We start from the raw sequence: 20,917 nt of genomic DNA on the forward strand, positions 1-20,917 counted from the left end.
GTTCGTCTGCCACGGTGCGTAACTGATCACCGCACGAAGAGTCGATACACAGCGTCTTGTATACAATATACAACAAAGCACAGGGAGACACACCACGGACACATCCGCCTCTGTCGAGAGTCAGCTAACAACTGCTCGCTCACACTGCTCGCTCGAGCGAGACTTTACCCACGTGCGACCCGTGCCCCCACTACAACTCTTAAGGTCACGGGGTCACCGCACGCCGCCAACGTCCTACTAGACGTACCAGAGACACCTACTTCTGGTGCTCTAAACTCATTTCATTACAATACCAATGATAATAATGATTATTGTATACATATATTTTATTTACAATGGTGAGATATGCTTCTGATTAATAGATATTTAGGCAAATTAAAGCGTGTTGTTTGCTTTGCTGCATGTGAAACCACTATTCATGCCACGAATATGACATAACCCTCTAGCATCTGCTGGAAAGGTGTGGTTATCACTAAATTGCTGGAGCCATGCTGTACTACCAGAAGTATATTGGCAAACCTGTAGCATTAATGTCATCACGAAACAAATCATTAGCACAGTACAACCTTCTTTAGTGTCTACCTGTCTATAACAACCGCCTTTCCATAAAGACCAACTAGTGTAATCATTTCCCTTCACAGCATTTTGCAGTGGGAATGAAGCTGTCTGTAAGAACCACATGCCCATACAGACTACCGGTACTTGTTTTTGGACTTCTTTGGTGTACAGCTGTAGTATTCACTTTACTATATATATATGCATGCCGAGTATGAACATGCGAGTGCCGTATATGACACAGGAATATATGAGAAATATGCACCATTTTATTTTGAGGTGAGGATCATTCTATTTAAAATCCTACCATCTTGTGTCTGCTATCACTCCCTCATCCTACAGAATACATTGAATCCCGTCAACGGCTTCCTACAGCCAGAGATGCTACTAGACGATGAAGACGACCCAACCGCTGCCGCAGTGCCTTCCCCACACAAGAAAGGTGATTCGATAAGTCCACATGTTTTGTGACCTCATGCTAGAGACATTCATTTCATGTCTTATGTGATTATTATGATGGGAAAACATTGTTATTTGTGAGATATTTCTGATCTGAAGAATCTACATCTTATAGTAGGTCTTGTTTCTGTTTTATTTATTCTCAGTTATTTATACAATACTATATGCCATCAGTGAAATTCAGCAGGGTAGGATAGCATGGACCTCAAAGTCTGAAGACAGACAAAACATCTGGCGAGGGTAACAACATTTTCCCTCCTTACATTTTTTTTTTTTTGGATTTGTAATGAAAACATCATTCTGTAGCATGCAAACCTGTAGGAACTGTATCAACTTATACCTTGTCACAAGTAGAGTAAATCACATTATTTATTTTCTTCATTTTTCAAACTTTTGTTGGTACCAGGATCATCAAATACCAGCTTGGACTCTGCCGAGGAGGTGATAGAAGGGGCCGTCCCCCAGCCCGTCCTCCAGGGCCCCACCGCGGCTGCTCCTCCGGGCTCCGCCCTGTCTTCCGACCCCATGGCGGTGACCAGGAGCCCTCGGCAGGACATTCCCGCCCTCTCTTACTCCAGCTCAGACGAGGATGACTTCTTTGATGCTGACGAGTACCAGGAAGACTCAGACAATGACAAGTACATAGGGGCCTATTCATCCTGTTACGACCAAAATCACTCTGAGAATGATCGCACAAAAGAAACAATCAACTGATGTTCAGGCGGTTTATTAACAGTAATATTGTGGGTACAGACTGGTAATCGGCGTCATATCAGTACAACAATGATCAATAGAAACAATTACAAATCGGTAATGGGATCACTTACATGCATCCAAACTATCACAAAGTCGCTACAGTTCCCTGGTTGTGTCCAGATATGATGTTCGATGCACAAATGAATGATCCGCGATGCACCGATGAATGATTCCTGCGACGTAAATCCAGAGGCACAGGTTACAATAGTCCACGGTGTAGATCCGGGGTAAAATCCACGATATACGTCCACGGCGAAACGTGCAGAGTCCAAATGTTGTGACGACCACGTCCAGTTGATGCGTTGAATGATGATTCACTTTATATTGTCCAGCTAGGAATCCAGCCCGTCACAGCTTTTCCGTAGCAATGTCCATTGACATTAAAATATGGAGTCTATCTCCAATGTAGGCAATAATTCTCTGCAGGCAAAATGTCTCCCAGGCCAAGTATCTCCACAAACATAACAGGTCAGCAGGTAACACAGGACTGACTATAACAAGTCGCTTCAGAGCCAGAAGTGACGTAACTCTCAGAGCAGAGGTGTTGGGTACTCTGCCTACTGCAGAATTTCTCTGGCTTATATACTATCCATTCACCCCCTTCTAGCACATTCTATAACTCTCTCCAACCTACTAGCCAGTCCAAGTTCCAGGAAACCTGGATGACTCACTGCCTAACTATGTACAAAACATCATTGCCAAGAATAACTACCAATCACATTGGGCTACAGGGACAGTGCCTCACTCAGCCAAATATGTTAGCACTTCCCAGAACTTTCTGGAATGGGTGAAATCATTCTAGATTGAGTGAGCTATAATGTATTTCCTGTTACATGCATGTACTGTATAGCTACATTGTATACCACCTAGAAAATTCTCCACTGATCTGGTCAGCCTGTATGTACTATATCTATACCATGTAGAATGTTCTCCATGAATCTGGTCAACCTGTGTACATACACATTAAAACAGCCATGCATACAGTACATCATACATATGTACATAACTACTAGTGTGTACATTTGTGACACCATCCCCCATGGGAAAAAGAAAGCCTTGCTGTAGCAAGGGTTTCTTTTACCTTCACAATTTCTCATTGTTATTTACAACGAATGTGAGGTAAAGTCCAAGTCAAGCAACAATAATCACATACTATCACATGCCTTTTGGATAGCTGTATTAATTCCATGTTCTCTTTTCATGGATACCATTTACAATGATATTGCTTGGATTCTCGGAGCTTATACAATCATATCAAACTGTTTTGCACACATTTATGAATATGCTAAACACATACACTGGAAATTATATGCGGTGAAAACTTTTCACCTTTGATACTCTCTTCATGTTACACTCTTGACAGAGCGTCGGCAATTACATTGTTTTTTCCTGCCACATGTTTGATTTTGAGTGCATATGGCTGCGTCATCATGCTCCATCTGAACAACCTGTTGTTCTTCATTTTGAACCGGTCTAAAAAGACCAAGGGGTTGTGGTCAGTATAGACTGTGATCTCCCCTTTGCTATTTGTCAAGTACACTTCGTATTGCTGGAGGGCAAGGATGAGACTGAGAGCCTCCTTCTCAATTGTGGAGTACTTCTTCTGGTATGTGTTCAATTTTTTGGAGAAGTAGCTAACTGGTCGTTCAGTGCCTTCTTCATCTTCCTGGAGCAAAACCGCTCCCACTCCTACATCGCTAGCATCTATTGCCACCTTGAATGGCTTTGCGAAGTCAGGAGCTGCCAAAACAGGCTCATTAGCAAGGACTGCCTTTAGTTTCTCGAAGGCTCTTTGACACTCATCAGTCCAGGTGTACTTTGCCTTGCCCTTCAGCAGGTTTGTTAGTGGGGTGACTACAGTGCTGAAATTCGGTACAAATTTCCTGTAGAAACCAGCCATGCCCAGAAATCTGAGCAACTCCTTCTTGGATTGGGGAATGGGAAAGCCTAGTATAGCCTCTACCTTGGCTTCTCTTGGCAATACTTGTCCCTGACCGACTACATGCCCGAGATACACCACTTTGGCCTTCGCAAATTCACTCTTTGCCAGATTAATCACCAATCCGGCCTCCTTGAGTCGATCAAAAAGTTGCCGCAAGTGTGTAATGTGCTCCTCCCACGTGTCACTGTACACTAGGATGTCATCAATGTATACTACACAATTGTCAAGTCCGGCAATGATTTGGTTTGTCAGCCGTTGGAAGGTGGCTGGAGCATTTTTCATGCCGAATGGCATTACTTTGCATTGGAACAAGCCATCTGGTGTAGCAAAGGCAGAAATCTCTCTGGCTTTGTCGGTCAAGGGCACTTGCCAGTATCCCTTTAGAAGGTCTATTTTACTGACATATGCAGAATTTCCGACCCTGTCAATGCAGTCTTCTAGTCTGGGAATTGGGAAAGAATCTGTTTTCGTCACGGCATTCACCTTTCGGTAATCTATACAGAATCTTTGCGACCCATCCGGTTTGGGCACCATGACGATTGGGGAGCTCCAACTGCTTTTACTCGGTTCTATTATGTCATTGTCTAGCATGTATTGAACCTCTTCCCTTACTTTTTGCAGTTTGCTCGGATTTAGTCTGTAAGGGTTTTGCTTGATAGGGTCAGCATCTCCTACATCAACATCATGTACAGCCAGAGGGGTGCAGCCTGGTTTGTCCTTACACAATTCTCCGTACTCATGTAACAGACTAGTCACATCTTTCCTCTGATTATCAGGTAGGTAGTTCAGTGCCTCATCTACTTTCCCTAACATCTCTGAGTTAGACAACCTGGCACTAGAGGGCTCACTTCCATGCTCATCTTGAGCTTCCCCCTCTTCCTCTACTTCCTCTTCTACCACCTGAGCTACCCCAACAGGCTGACTAGCCTTTCTCTCGTAGTACTCTTTCAGCATGTTTACATGACACACCCGCTGATCTTTGCGTCTGTCTGGCGTACTGATCACATAGTTCACATCATTGAGTTTCTTTTTGACATAGTACGGGCCACTGAACTTGGCTTTCAGTGGTTCACCTTGTATGGGCAGCAGTACAAGAACTTTGTCACCTGGGTTGAAAGTTCGGGCTTTGGCATTTTTGTCTGCCTTTCTCTTCATAGAGTCTTGTGACACTTTCAAGTGTTCCCTAGCTACCTCACAAGCCTTTGAAAGCCTTTCACGAAACTTTGACACGTAGTCAAGTAGGTGGACCTCATCATCCTCAGTCATGAATTTCTCTTTGATGAGCTTCAGTGGGCCCCTGACTTCATGACCGTATACCAACTCAAATGGGCTGAAACCCGTCGACTCATTTGGGGAGTCCCTTGTTGCGAAGAGCAGGAAAGGGATGCCCTTATCCCAATCCTCGGGATACTCCTCACAAAATGCCCTAATCATTGTCTTTAGGGTCTGGTGGTAGCGCTCCAACGCACCTTGGGACTGGGGATGATAAGCTGATGACTTCAGCTGCTTCACACCCAAACGATACATCACCTCTTGAAATATGCCTGACATGAAATTTGACCCTTGGTCAGACTGCACTTCCTTGGGCAACCCATACCTAGTGAAAAACTGCACTAGAGCATCTACCACAGTCTTAGCAGTGATGTTTCGCAATGGGATAGCCTCTGGAAACCGTGTAGACATATCCATGATTGTCAAGAGGTACTTATGACCCGACCTAGTCCTAGGCAAAGGTCCAACACAGTCAACTAGAACCCGACTGAATGGTTCTTCAAACGCAGGTATCGGAATCAATGGCGCCGGCTTCACCGAATGCTGTGGTTTACCAGCCACCTGACATGTGTGACAAGTCTTGCAAAACTCAGCCACATCCACATTCAACCCCGGCCAATAGAAATGCCTCATGATCCGATCCTTTGTCTTTCTGACGCCTAAATGGCCGCCAACAGGTAACTCGTGAGCAATCCTCAAGATCTCACCGCGGTAACAGGGAGGGACAACAACTTGACGGACCACCGTCCAATCCTCATCAGCTGGCCTATGGGGAGGTCTCCACTTCCTCATCAAAATGCCATCTTTGACATAATAGCACTCAGGGACCTTTTCAGCCTCAGCCTCAGAACACGCCGTCTGAGACAAGCCTTTCAACTCAGAGTCTGCCTGCTGTGCTTCAACCAAGGAAGACTTGCTAAACAGCCCATCGCTGTTAGCCTCGGAGCCTAATACAGCAACCCCATCATTCAAATCCTTGAAAAAGGTTTCTGCCAACCAAACACCGGAATTCTCCTCCACATCAACAGAATCCGCATCATCTTGAACAGCTCTACGAGCCTGAGACCTAGTCACAACACAATCTGGGAAAATCCCAGGAAACTCCTCCTGCAACTGCTCAGTTTCAGCAACCACCACTGGTTTATCCGAAACAACTGGAGACGCAACCACCTTGTCCCCAGCCAAGTCATTCCCCAACAGGAAGTCAATGCCTACCATGGGCAACTCAGGAACAACTCCAACAGTAACAGGACCAGAAACTAGGTCACACTTCAAATCCACTCTATACAGTGGCACTGACATATAACTGCCATCAACAGTCTGAATCAAGACTTTTGCATTCACTGCACTATCTGGTGGAAAAGTCATACCACCATCCACCATCAACGACTGAGAGGCCCCCGTATCCCGCAGGATGACCACTGGCTTACCTGCCTCACCAGAGGTACATGGGGTCACCTCACCATCAAACAAAAAGCTACGATAGCTCTCATCCACCTGCTTCATCCTATCTTTGAATTTGGGAGATTGACTTTCAATGGCCTGTGTTTCACTGAACGGGACACTGTTTTCGGGTAGGACACTTTTTGACATGACAAATCCCAAGTCCTTCTTTGTTTTGTTTTGCAACTTCCAACACTGTGACTTTACATGCCCTGTCTTGTTACAGTGAAAACATTTGATGACATTTGCACTTGTACTGGACCCTTTGTCAGATTGAGGCTTTGGTGCCAATGAAGTTTCAGAACTCGTGCCTTTTTCAGAACCAACATTCTTTGGACTGCTCGACTGAATTTTGTCTTTCTTATTTCCAGAGAAATTCCTGAAAGGTGGTCTGTTGTCATTTCTGTGGGTCAGCTCATACTCATCAGCCATCAAGGCTGCTTTATGCAAACTTGTCACTTTGTGATCATCCAAATGTGACCTCACACTGAAAGCAACACTCTTTTTGAATTCTTCCAAGAGAACAACCTCACGTAGGTTATCAAAGTCCTGATCCACTTTCAGGGACCTGTACCACCTATCGAACATCATTTCTTTTTCACGAGCAAACTCAACATGTGTCTGGCCTGGTTTGCGGTACGAATTTCTGAACTTGTGTCTGTACGCCTCTGGCACCAACTCATAAGCATTCAACACTGCCTTCTTGACTGTAGCATAGTCACGTGATTGCTCTTCAGAGAGAGATGAATACACATCAGCTGCTTTGCCGACAAACACACTTTGAAGGAGCAAGGGCCAAAATTCCTGTGGCCAGTTCAAGCTGTTAGCCACCTTCTCAAATGACACAAAATATGCATCAACTCTGTTTTCTTCAAACTTTGGCACCAATCGAATGTTCTTGGCCAAATCAAATTCAAAGGGAGCCCTTTCACGATTTCCAACAATTTGTGCATGAGTCAATTCCATCTCACGCAATTTCAGTTGCTGCTCCACTTCAAATTTCTTCTGTTCCATTTCAAGTTTCTTCATTTCCAGTTCTTTTTGTTCTTTCTCCCTCTCTCTTTCCAATCTCATCTTCTCTTTCTCCATTTCCATTTCTTTCTCCTTCATTTGCAATTTAGCAAGCTCAAGCCGTGTCTGATCTGAAATTTGAGCTTGATCAGGAGTATGAATTTCTTCTTTGAGCTCCATGTGACCAGCTACTAAGTCAAGAATCTCTGCCTTTCTTGCACCTTGTGGAACATCTACATTTAGATGCTGTGCAATAGCAGTCAAATCACATTTGCGTAACCTTTGCAAATCTTTGAGGGACAAATCTGTCCTCTGAACAAATGCCTGAACATCCATTGTACTGATTGACATTGTGACAATGTGTTACACACAATATACAATTGAACAATCAACTCAACTGGTATTTTGTCTGTACCAATATTCTGGATTCCGGAACGTTCCAAATTCTATATTTTTGGCTTTAAATTCAATTCCCGGACAAGCCCCCAATTTTGTTACGACCAAAATCACTCTGAGAATGATCGCACAAAAGAAACAATCAACTGATGTTCAGGCGGTTTATTAACAGTAATATTGTGGGTACAGACTGGTAATCGGCGTCATATCAGTACAACAATGATCAATAGAAACAATTACAAATCGGTAATGGGATCACTTACATGCATCCAAACTATCACAAAGTCGCTACAGTTCCCTGGTTGTGTCCAGATATGATGTTCGATGCACAAATGAATGATCCGCGATGCACCGATGAATGATTCCTGCGACGTAAATCCAGAGGCACAGGTTACAATAGTCCACGGTGTAGATCCGGGGTAAAATCCACGATATACGTCCACGGCGAAACGTGCAGAGTCCAAATGTTGTGACGACCACGTCCAGTTGATGCGTTGAATGATGATTCACTTTATATTGTCCAGCTAGGAATCCAGCCCGTCACAGCTTTTCCGTAGCAATGTCCATTGACATTAAAATATGGAGTCTATCTCCAATGTAGGCAATAATTCTCTGCAGGCAAAATGTCTCCCAGGCCAAGTATCTCCACAAACATAACAGGTCAGCAGGTAACACAGGACTGACTATAACAAGTCGCTTCAGAGCCAGAAGTGACGTAACTCTCAGAGCAGAGGTGTTGGGTACTCTGCCTACTGCAGAATTTCTCTGGCTTATATACTATCCATTCACCCCCTTCTAGCACATTCTATAACTCTCTCCAACCTACTAGCCAGTCCAAGTTCCAGGAAACCTGGATGACTCACTGCCTAACTATGTACAAAACATCATTGCCAAGAATAACTACCAATCACATTGGGCTACAGGGACAGTGCCTCACTCAGCCAAATATGTTAGCACTTCCCAGAACTTTCTGGAATGGGTGAAATCATTCTAGATTGAGTGAGCTATAATGTATTTCCTGTTACATGCATGTACTGTATAGCTACATTGTATACCACCTAGAAAATTCTCCACTGATCTGGTCAGCCTGTATGTACTATATCTATACCATGTAGAATGTTCTCCATGAATCTGGTCAACCTGTGTACATACACATTAAAACAGCCATGCATACAGTACATCATACATATGTACATAACTACTAGTGTGTACATTTGTGACAATCCATATTTGTATAAAACAGATAGCCCATCCTTTCTTTTCGAAGCCAAGCAGGCTACAATTTCAGTAAAAGTGGGCATTTGGGAGAGTCCAATTGAAATGTATTAAACTTGTAAGGAGGTTAGAAATACAGTACGTAGGGCAACACATCCACAGAATTAAAACAACCGTGATACCTTCAAATCTGAATTAAAAAGCTATCTTTTCAAGCAACTTTGTGAGTAATATTTGACATATTGTGGAAGCTGGGTGCCTTTGAATGTTCTTTATAGAATAATGCTGCTATATAGATGCCGTTCACCATCATCAGTATCCTTATCATCATCACGCTATGAAGGCACTTAAGCTTAATCCTCAGACACCTGCCACAACACGAGAGTAATGATGATAAGATTCTTCTGTTGTTGACAGTATTGGATCCTTGGACTCATAATGTTGTAAAGGACTAAATGTGATCAAGCCATGATGACGATGTGGATCCCACTACTCAGATTTTTATTTTTATTTAGAAGTCAAATAAAAGAGTAAATCATATTGTCAATGTATAGTCGGATTACTACCATGTAGACGAATTGCACATTTTTCGTAACAGAAAGTAAATGATTGACTCTTTTATCGATCTTGCATTCAAAGTAAGGCTTTTTCAGCATAATGAATGTGGATTTTCTTCTTAATCTCTATCACTCCTCTTCATTTTACCTCTCTCTTATCTCTCTGACACCATGTCAGAGTATTCCAAAGAAATCCAGAGCGAGTTGCGGACAGACTGACCCAAGAGTCCAGACCAAGACAAGATAGCTGCCCGGAGGATGTGGATGAGGACGGTAAGAAGATGATATCATGGTTATCTGATGAGAGATTCAGTTCATATCTACCCATGATTGATGGAGAACTAAGATGTCTGTTTGTTGAATACAGGGACTTCTTTCTGCCAGCAAACAATGCTGAATCTAGTAACTCACATATACTGTATTGCAGGCTGGCAGATATGATTGATTGATTGATTGATTGTTTTATTGTCCACAATGCGAATGTGGAAATGCACCTTCCACCAGCGTTACATACAAAAGATACAAACAGATAGCAATTGTTCGTTGAACGACATACATGTCACAGATTACGAATAACATGAAACATAAATGTTTTATACAGATCATACAGAGTGTAACTTTAATTTAGCTGCTCAGCAAAATTGAGATTGCCCCTGATGAAATTCAAGTGAATGTTTGATAGTGGTGGTGGTGGTAGTGGTAGTGGTTGTGATGTTGCTTGTGTTGATTGTGGTAGATGGATGGTAATCATATATTATTGTGAGTACCTGTTTAAGCTGATTCTATGGTTGCTGATGATGATAACACGTCATTCATTACCAAAATAGACCCTGCATAATAAAATGTAGATAATGACTCTTTTAGAAGTCTATCACAGCCCTCACTCACACTTTGCCTCCCATCTGTTGAATCTTCCCACCCAGCTGTGGACTGTCAAAAGCATGGAAGCGTCATCACCCATCTACTGTCCCAGGTGCGGCTGGGGATGGACCTCACCAAAGTCGTCCTTCCCACTTTCATCCTAGAGACGCGCTCGCTGCTGGAGATGTACGCCGACTTCTTCGCTCATCCTGAACTTTTTGCAAAGTAAGTATCATGGATACTGCATGGATAATGCTGTGCCAAGTTGGTGTTTTCTTTTAGGAAAACCCGGCCATGAAGTATGCTTAGTTTGATAGCAGGGATTAACTTCATTTTGGGTTGCCATTCAGCGTGCCCACTATGATATTAAAGGAGATGAAATATTTGTGCATGCACAAAGACACAAAACTGGTAATATTACAAGTTTTCCTACATTAATTGTATTTGTGTGATATACTTCCGTAATACTGATGTGCTGTTATCTCTGAATCTCAATGTGTGCTTTTGCCCCCAGTATCTCAGACATTGAGAGTCCCAAGGAGAGGATGGTACAAGTAGTACGGTGGTATCTCTCAGCATTCCATGCTGGTCGTAAGGGCTCCGTGGCTAAGAAACCTTATAACCCCATCCTGGGTGAGACCTTCCAGTGTTACTGGGACATCAAGGGAGAGAGGGCGGAGGATGCTGTCAAGGTATGGTATCTCCATGGCAACAGGACATCCCTGCCTCATATTGGGATTCCTTCATATTGTCATGTGTCTTTCTCTGACTCTTAGTTTGTGAGTGTTTCAGTATTTCAGTAGACATAATCTTTTCATTGGTGTGAATGAATTTTTAAGCTGTGTTGCCGCAGTAAAAACACAATACAAAACAAAATCTATCTGAGGTTTAATCTACTCTAATGTAAATGTAGAAAACGTATGTTTTGTACCTTTAACTTCAAACTCATCTGATTTTATCTTCTAAGTGACATGTTTATAAATACCTGATGACATATTATTTACAAAGGAAGTTTGTCAACTTTGGAAATCTTGTCACACATGACAACTATACCCTGCTGTTCAAAGGTCATATGGTTTTGCAATGTAATGTTTGGTCAAACAGTCTCTTATGTACATATGCCATCTTTTTATTTTGATATTTGGTTCTTTTTCACACTAGTTACACTAATGTTTGAAATATTTCAAGGCTCCTCGGGCTGTATTTCATGTTTTTGGTAATATCAAGGTCCTCAAAAGATATAAATGAATAAATTATAGAATGAAAAGAATGGTAATTTTCTTCAGCAGTCTGCCATCTGAATGATAATTCAATAAAAGTTTAGTAAAGTGGTAGGCTGTGCAAAGTATATGTAGTCCACACCTTTCTCTTTCTCAATGATATATCTATCATTCACCAGAGGTGCGCCGTCTTGGTTCAGTGGCTCAAGATATGAGTTGTTTTCTGTTTTTAGTAAACTTGGAGCTTAAATCATCACTTGATAGTAGTAACTAGTCTCATTTCCACACCCTGTTTGGTGTCTGTCCCTCAGAATGAAGTTCGGGATGGTCCAGTGCCTTGGGCGGGGTCTGACCAGGTCTCCTTCATAGCAGAGCAGGTGTCACATCATCCGCCAAGTGAGTCTCTCGTATTCCTCGCTCACATTCACTCTCTAGTGAAAGTGAAATGAGGTCTTTGTTACCTCCTCCAAGGGAGGAGGTTATGTTTTCGTTACTGTTTGTTTGTTTGTTAGTTAGTTAGTTCGTTAGTTTGTTAGTTTGTCCGTGTGCAAAATAACTCAAAAAGTAATTAACGGATTGGGATGAAACTTGCAGGAAAGGTTGAGAATGACACAAGTAACAAACAATTAACTTTTGGTAGTGATCCGAGAATTTTGGGGGAATTTATGAAGGATTTTCTATATTTTGGCAAGTAGGGTCAATGAACTTGGGAGTTCAGGCTGCAATTATTTGAGGTTTGCATTCGCGCATTAAAGTGCGTGCTCTAGTTTCTGCTAGGGCGAGGCGTGCCGTGCAGCTGAGGGTTTATGACATAACAAAGGCTTCTATATTCTGGGAAATTGGCACACATTGCTATACGTATGGGTAGAAATTACTGATATCTCTATGGAAGAACAAGATCAGTGGTGGAAATGAGCTGCATGCTTGGCGGAGGTCTGCGCTCTCAGAGTGCTTCTCTAGTTGTGAGTGCTATGGGTACTGTGCATGGTATAGTAAATAAATATACCAAGCTGGGAGGCTCTGGTAAACTACACGGATTCTGAGGTGGTTGTAGTAACACTGTTTTCTGTCTTCAAGGAATTTATGATTTCACTCATGGCTGCAATCAGTGCAGGATGTATTCATTTCATATCCCTCAAACAAACCTTTGAAAAAGTAATGGGAAACATATTCAGATGCTGTAAATGTCATTTTAACTCTAATCCTAGTCATATACGTGTATGATTTAGTGGTCTGTGAGGCTGATACCCACACTATTGATGAAAACCTTGATCTATTGCATATCTATGATTTCATTAGTACAGTTGAACCTCTCTTATCCGGCCTCCCTTTATCCGGATCTCTCTATTATACGGACGCAATCTCGCCGTGATTTTTTTAAAATAATTACGGGAGGAAAGGGGGATTCCCAACTCCTTGAGAACTCCTACACAAACACACATGAATTACATATTACTTCCAACATGATTAACATACATTACATCAAATTTCCTTCCAAATTGCTTACCTTAAGACATTTTAACATCCCCAAACATCCCCAAATGTAACAATGAAAAGGTTGCAGTATACACATTACTACATGTGGTACTACAATGGGCTACATCAGTACATGTGTATGTATATGTACATGTATAAAGCATTGAGTCTCCCGTATCCGGCCAAATCCCTTATCCGGATGAGCCCCGGTCCTGACTTGTCCGGATACGAGAGGTTCAACTGTATTTGACATTTCATTGACATAGTGACATATCTCTCCATTCTGTTGCTGTAGACATCATTATTTTTGCGCAATTGATTTTTCGCGCTGAGTGGCTCCAAAACATTTGCGGGTTCTTGAATTTGCACTATGCAATTGTGCACCCATTCAAAATGTGCAAAAAAGATTGTGACGATATTTGCATGATTTTAGAATTCGCGCTAGCCAGAAGTAGCACAAAATATGCGAAAATTAATGTACATGTACTGCAAAAATTTCTGCGTTTACACTACTTGCTATTTTCTTTGTGTTCACAGTTTCTGCCTTCTATGCTGAGTGTCTGGACAAACAGATGTCCATCAATGGTCATATCTGGACCAAGTCCAAGTTCCTGGGCCTGTCGATAGGTGTGGAGATGGTCGGTCAAGGTGAGTGACCGGTAGGGACAGGGAGAGGTGCTGACAGCAATGCCATCAGCTGAGTCTAGTCTGCCTCTGTATCATGTGGTGACTCAAACTATGAATGGAGCTACCAAATCACTCAGATTCTTGCAGGAGGCTTTCTGGAAAAAAAAAAAAGCTTTCTCTGTGATGTAATAGAGTACCAAAGTGTGATGTCATAGCCATTCTTTGCCATGGAAACTGCTTCTAAACAACCTCACCTGGCCCGAATATTTGTGAACACAATTGTGGCTAACCATGCTCACCCCTGGTGTCAATCCAAGCTATAGCAAAAGGCACACAAGTGACATCATCACTTCAGTACTCTATAGAAGGCTAAGAGCTTCCCTGCTTCTGGTTTTAATTTTGCCTTTTGAAATACATGTAACATATTATGTATCTGATCAGCTATCTGGAACCTCCTTGATTTCAGTGTGTTTATATTGGCAGTCTTCACCTGCAATTTGACCTTCTATCAGTAACGCTAAATTCTTTGGCTCATAAAAGCGTATCTGCAGGCTTTTAATCTTGCCTATCTTTTCTTACATTTTCTAGCACACATGGACTCTTCCCACCATTCCTATGTTTACCTATACATTTACCAATATTGGGTTGCCTTCTGTTTGACTGCACAATTCAACTCCACAACTAACTAGTAATGACACAGTGCGTGGTAGTACCTTCGGACTCTTCATGAGCAAGTACACTGCACTCCCGTTATAATGAGCACAGTTATAACAAAACTCTCGTTACAACAAAGTCAAAATTCCAGTCCCAAAGTTATTGTCTGAAATATCTTTATACGCTTTTTGAATATTGTTCAGCTGTATCGCAACCTTGACATTACAAAAGAAAACTGCCAGTCGTGAGGAGTTGGTTATAATGGAAACCACCTGTATTTCTTGCAAGGCATGTCATATAGTTCTACAGTGAATGGTAGCCTCACTGTTGATATGTGACTCATAATTGCATTCTGTAACTTTATGCTTTAGTCAGCCCTAAATGTTTGTACATTCAAACCTGTCTTAGCGACCACCTGTCTATAGAGGCCCCCTGCTGAATACTACCACTAAAAACAATTACTTCCAAGAGAAAAAGCATGCTGAAGAACCTGTCTGTAGTGGCCACCTGTCTATAATGGCCACTTCTGTCGTCTCCCTTGGGTGGCCGCTATAGACAGGTTTGACCATATGGCCCGAATTCACGAAGGTGGTACAAATGAAATCATGGTTTAAACCATGGACAAAAACCATGGAGCGCCAAGTGTCGCATGGAATATTTCGTTACAAAATCAGTCATTTCGTCGATTAAATGATTATCTTGTAACGAAATGACAACATTTTGCAACTAAATGAACATTTCGTCCACGAAATGTAATTTCGTTAACGAAACTGTCATTTTGTCGTGGAAATGACCAATTTCGTATAACGAAATATTCCGTGCGACACTTGGCGCTCCATGGTTTTTGTCCGTGATTTAAACCATGGTTTCATTTGTACCACCTTCGTGAATTCGGGCCTATAAGTCTATCAAATTAGTTGATCTTTCCTTTCCCCCTGCCTCCAGCCTGCTGCTCTGATCTCAAACATGAAGAGGAGTACATTATGACCTTTCCCAACGGCTACGGCCGATCCATCCTGACGATACCCTGGTTTGAGCTGGGCGGCAAGTGCTCCATCACCTGTGCCAAGACGGGCTTCTCAGCTCTCGTCACGTTCCAGACGAAGCCGTTCTACGGCGGCAAGAAGCACCGCATCGTTGCTGAAGTGCAGTGAGTATCAGCACCCTCCTTTTTTTCTGCTGTGTTCAGATAACAGTGACCAGAATCATAACCTGACTTAGCCTCGTTGATTTGTGAGAACTATCATTCAGGCTCACCTATGCAGTTTTTTGCTGCTGTGGCATGTGCTAAATTCTATATATTTTGATAGTTTGTACTGATCCCTAAATTAAATTTGTGATTGTGCTGTACCTGTGGGTTTTCAAGAAATTACCTTTCGATGTTCCTGCTAAGTGAAAGAAATCATCGGACACGATGGTATTCACATGAACCCTAGTGTGAAAGCTTCATTCTCTGAATGTCATGTCCACTACTTCGATTTCACTTTTTTGCAAAATATGAGAGGCATCCTAAAATTTACCAGCAATGAATAGGGAGTAGGTAATCTTTGCAGTCCCTGTAGCATGAATGATAACCTTCCTATAGGGCTGTCAGAATGTGGCACATGTGTGGGTTGTTTGGCCAAGATAAATCTCAGGGTTTTGGTTTTGACAGTTTGTTAAATTGTTGTTGTCGTTTTGATTTGAGAGGAATGGGAGCAGTTATTGCAAGCTGCTAATAAAATGATTATGGCCTTGTGCCCAATTGGTCACGCTGGCAAAAGTGCATTCTATTTGTGCTGTCTGTTATTCAATCTGCAGTGGATGTGTTGACATATTCCCCCCCCCCTCTCGCTTTCCCTTTCATCTCATGTAGACATGTATCAGACAGGAAGCCGTTCGTGACAGTGGAGGGAGAGTGGAATGGGGTCATGACCTCAAGGACGCCCTCTGGGGTAAGATTCCAATATTTTTTCATTCCCTCCATACAATGTCTCAATAAGTGCCTGTTGTGCCATCATCTGCAGTTTCTGTTCCGAAGGAATAAATGTTCTGCAGTTGTATTCCACCAAACATTAACACAAGTAGACAATTGCAGCATCTGCATATTGTTTTCTTTGAATGAAATGCCTCCCTTTTAAGTTCCTACACTATGTGAGACCTAAATGTGCAAGAGTCTAGCTACACTGTAAGAAGTGATCATAACTTTGATTCTTATGGCTGTTTATGTCGTTTTCCATTATTGATTTATTGTCAGTTATGTCATCATCCCCATTGTGTTATTATCATCAAAAATTTAAGCAGAAGTGCAGATTTTACTCACTTATTGGAACAAGTTTCTTTGATCTGTCATATTTGACCATGGCTGAGTGTTTTGTAGTCTTTTTGGCACCCTCTCATGGCAAACTGTGACTGGATGTTACTTGATGCTTGAATGCATCTTTTGCCCTGCAGGAGACTGAAGTGTTTGTAGATACCAAGGAGATGAAGGTAAACCGGAAGAGAGTGCGTCCCATTGAGAGCCAGGATGAGTACGAGTCAAGAAGGTGAGTCTTTTTATGTTTCTTTGGAGCTCCTCCTCCTTCTCCTCCTCCTTCTCCTCCTCCTTCTCCTCCTCCTTCTCCTCCTTCTTCTTCTTCTTCTTCTTCTTCTTCTTCTTCTCCTTCTTCTTCTTCTTCTTCTTCTTCTTCTTCTTCTTCAGATGGCACAATGTGCCTGGTTGATAAAAAAGTATGCTCACTTAGTGTATATATTTACATGTGTTGTTTACAACCTCTGTGCTACATGTCATTGCAATGATATGCGAGTGATACCATTTCATTCAAAATGGCCGCCATGACTCTACAGAATGGTCATCTCTGTATAACATCCACATAATTATAAAGTTTCTCTTGAGTGGCTTTTCTATACGGATTTGACTGATTTGGAGAAGCCGTTATTTCTTGGCTAGACGCTCCTTGTTGAAAGGCAATGCTCTTATTTGCTATCTCAAAGCTCTTCCTCATTTCAAACTGTCTGCTAAAATCACAGGGCTCTAGAAAAGAAGAACAAATGTTAGCATTTCAGCATTGAACATATCAATGTGTATATTTGGCATTGTATTTGTAATTTATTACCTTGAGTCATTGCGGTAATATGTTCTATGAGATTGATTTAATGACAAGTATACACTCAAGTGTATGCCACTGCACACTGAATTTTACCACCTGTGTCTCACCCTCTCTACCCCTGCTGTCCAGGTTATGGCACAAGGTAACCCAGAGTCTCAAGACCCAAGACATTGAGGCAGCGACAGACGCCAAACATTTCCTTGAGGAGAGGCAAAGGAGGGAGGCTAAGGAGAGACTAGCAGAGGGCCGGAAGTGGGACACTAAGGTAAGGAGGAGGAAACCTTGTACTCCCTCAGTCCTAGTCCCCCCACCCACCCCCACCCCCACCTTCTTATTCTCATCCACATTAGTCAGGAGGAGGGGAACTGCAGAAATATGAATGAAGCAGGCAGTGACACAGAAAACTTTCATCTGTTGGGAAGATCATATAAGAGGAGATTCAGGCTTCTACCAATCTTTAGTGACTTCCTGGCTAGCTTTTGTCCGCTCCTGTGGACTTCTTCAGGCCAAGTGATTGCACCGTTTCTCTAGTATTTCCTGCTTGTTGGTAGAACTTGTCAAGAAACAAGCACGCAGTGCTAGAGAAACAGTGTAACCCCTTGGCCTGAAGAAGACCACAGGAGTGGACGAAAGCTAGCCAGCAAATCACTAAAGATTGGTAGAAGCCTGAATCTCCTGTTGCAAGCAGTGACAGTTTGACAAACCCCAAACAGTTTGAGCACCAGTTGTGAATCTTTAGCCCCTCTACAGATAACTTTCAACCATTCCTGATACCACATGAGTATTCTAAGTTCAAGGTTCATATGAATATCAAAAGATATTAAAAGAATACACATTTAGTTATTGTTTATTTTTTTAGAACATCAAAGGAGCATTGTCTGTTTGCATTCACTGAATATGCATGCATATGTAGGGAACTGCACCTGTATCTCACCCCCTCCCTCCATTTTTCTCCCTTTCTCATGAGTGGGTTGTGAGTTCAATTACCAATAGTGCCAGTTCACTTTATATGATTGTATAAACTATGCTACAGTTTACCTAAGGAATCTAGTGCACAGTTTGGATGATATTTGATCTGTACAGAAGAGATCAAAGGTTAGGCAGGATATAGTACTTACCCTGGTAGGGAATTATTTACATTGTAATTGTTCTTTGGAAGCTGTCGAGCTGAACAAGTATGTGGACTTGCAAACAGCATCAGCTTCGGAAATGTAGCTTTATTGATATTCGTTTTGTGTCTTCTTGATATCCATTTCATTTTTACATCCATTCAGGATTGAATACGGAAGATGGAGAGTTGGTCAATGAGTAGAATAAAGTTACAATGATATATGAGTGCTTTTCCAAATGAAGTTTGAAACAGAGCTGCCAAGTTTCCCTGATTTTTCGGAGTCTCTCTGAAAATGTCAAAATCTGTTCATGTCTGCATAAAGAGAATATCAAAATCTCCCTGATTCGGGAATTATTTTCGCCCATTGAAATGCATGTAACACACAGATATCTCCCTGATTGCTGTGTGGAATCTCCCTGATTTGGATGTGGGAATGTTGGCAGACCTGCATGAAATAATGTATGAGATAAGAGCTGTTACTACGCTAGAACATATAAAGACGTTCAATGAAGGTTTATCTGTTTAGTCAACAGGCTGTCATAGTCGCTACCTGGCTTCTCGATATATTATAACCCATCTTGTCCATTTGCAACCGATTGACAAATAGCCCTTTATTGACATAAATAAGCACCGAGTATTCATTGTTTTTACATAGTAGACATGATAAGTAGCCATCGTCCGTGTCTTTATCTTGCCTTCATACAGTTGTTCCATGAAGATGGGGAGTGTTGGATCTATGACTGCCCCCTGCTACAGAGACAGAGACAAGCCCAGGAGGCTAGCATCAAAGCCTCCTCCAACCAGCACAGGTCTACCCCTCCCCTCCAGGAGATCCCCACACCCCAGGCGAAGGCAGCGGGGTCCAGACCGACCCACGTGAACGGGGTTGAGACCACCCAGGGGGAGGAGCTCCCGCCCGTCGTGCACCCGCCCTCTTCCGTCCCCCAGAGAACAGCTGCTCAGGAGCTCAGTGACTTATTACAGTGAGATCATGGAAGAGAATGGAACATACTGTTTGAATCTGAGAAACCATTTTTTAGATGTCATTGCTTTTTTTTTTGTATCTTCACTTGGAGTGGGAACCTGCCAGAATATAATTATGAAAAAAATTGAAGAAACTTGAATATATGGACTGTTTGCAACATTGAGCATAATTCACACCAGAGCTGTATGTGTGTTAGATGAAATCACATCAGGTGGCATGGACTTTGAAACAGAGATTTATTCTACATAAACTGTGATATTGCCCAGTGATGTGTTTAGTATGTTTAATCATATCAGCTTCACCCCTGTGACAATAATGGATCAATCCTAATGACAGTAAAGTGAACGTGTCACTCCGGATCGCACCTGCACCACTGAGCATGACTGAAATCGTCGACGGAGGTATCGTGGGTTTAGAGCAGTTAATGTATCAGTTCTCCTCAAAGAGTGGATTGACCTTCACAGCGTACTGCAGGAGATGATGCACATTGTATTATCCCAGGAATCATATGACACCTCTTGCTGTCTCCAAGGAATTCACATTTATGAAGGATCCCACAGCCAAGAATATGTTCGTCCATCATGGATCACTTCGAGTTTGCACAAGGAAAAAAATTTTACAAGTGGTAGAAATTGTCCCTGTGTGTGCTCCCTTGATATACCCAAGATAATTATGGATAGTCGAATCATGTAAAAAATAATGATAAACTGTATGTCAATGACTTATTCCAAGTATGCACAGACAGGCTTTGGATGGAGAAAAGGTTGCAATAGGTAGTGGGGTGAGAGAAAAATAGATGTGTCTTGTGTTAGAGCCAAGTTTAGTTAACTGGTAATGGTGTTTAGAGCAGCCAGAATGTATTGGCTTCTGTGTCAGCTGGGCAAATTTACTCGATACACTGTGTAATTTGACATGATATGCTGTGTTTATGGATGTGATACACATTATGTGTTAATATGATGCACTGTGTATGAAGACATGATACACTGCATAGTAAAAGATACAGTGTGTATCTTGGCATGATACACTGTGTGTATCTTGGCATGATACACTGTGTGTGTACCAACATGATACACCTCGCATATTGACTTATACACAGTGTATTGATTTTGGTAGTTAAACTCAACATTGTGTGTGTAGATGAGAGGTAACACACGGTGAATGCAGATTGTCTGTGTACATGATAAAGGCTTGACTAAGAATAATCACTATAATGCAGCTCTTATTAACTGCATTATAAGGAAAGCCAAACCGACATACATAAGTAGTAACACAGACTTCTATGCTT

The 20,917-nt window shown here is 42.1% G+C and overlaps 1 protein-coding gene across 1 annotated transcript in view; it reads left to right on the forward strand.

Moving 5' to 3' along the window:
• Nucleotides 1–19,787, forward strand: part of LOC139719408 (oxysterol-binding protein-related protein 9-like) — an 86,985-nt gene extending 67,198 nt beyond the window's left edge. Inside the window, exons 7-18 of the mRNA XM_071630825.1 lie at nt 898–997; nt 1,421–1,652; nt 9,785–9,879; nt 10,530–10,692; nt 10,982–11,159; nt 11,999–12,083; nt 13,701–13,811; nt 15,390–15,594; nt 16,300–16,378; nt 16,878–16,969; nt 17,663–17,798; nt 19,350–19,787. Of these exons, the coding sequence (XP_071486926.1) occupies nt 898–997; nt 1,421–1,652; nt 9,785–9,879; nt 10,530–10,692; nt 10,982–11,159; nt 11,999–12,083; nt 13,701–13,811; nt 15,390–15,594; nt 16,300–16,378; nt 16,878–16,969; nt 17,663–17,798; nt 19,350–19,631 (1,758 nt within the window). The 3' untranslated portion in view covers nt 19,632–19,787. The remainder of the gene's footprint in view (nt 1–897; nt 998–1,420; nt 1,653–9,784; nt 9,880–10,529; nt 10,693–10,981; nt 11,160–11,998; nt 12,084–13,700; nt 13,812–15,389; nt 15,595–16,299; nt 16,379–16,877; nt 16,970–17,662; nt 17,799–19,349) is intronic.
• Nucleotides 19,788–20,917: the final 1,130 nt, after the last annotated feature.

Source organism: Diadema antillarum, unplaced genomic scaffold, assembly GCF_040938485.1.
Source record: "Diadema antillarum isolate AM-2024a unplaced genomic scaffold, OU_Dant_1.0 scf00000110, whole genome shotgun sequence".
NCBI lineage: Eukaryota > Metazoa > Echinodermata > Echinoidea > Diadematoida > Diadematidae > Diadema > Diadema antillarum.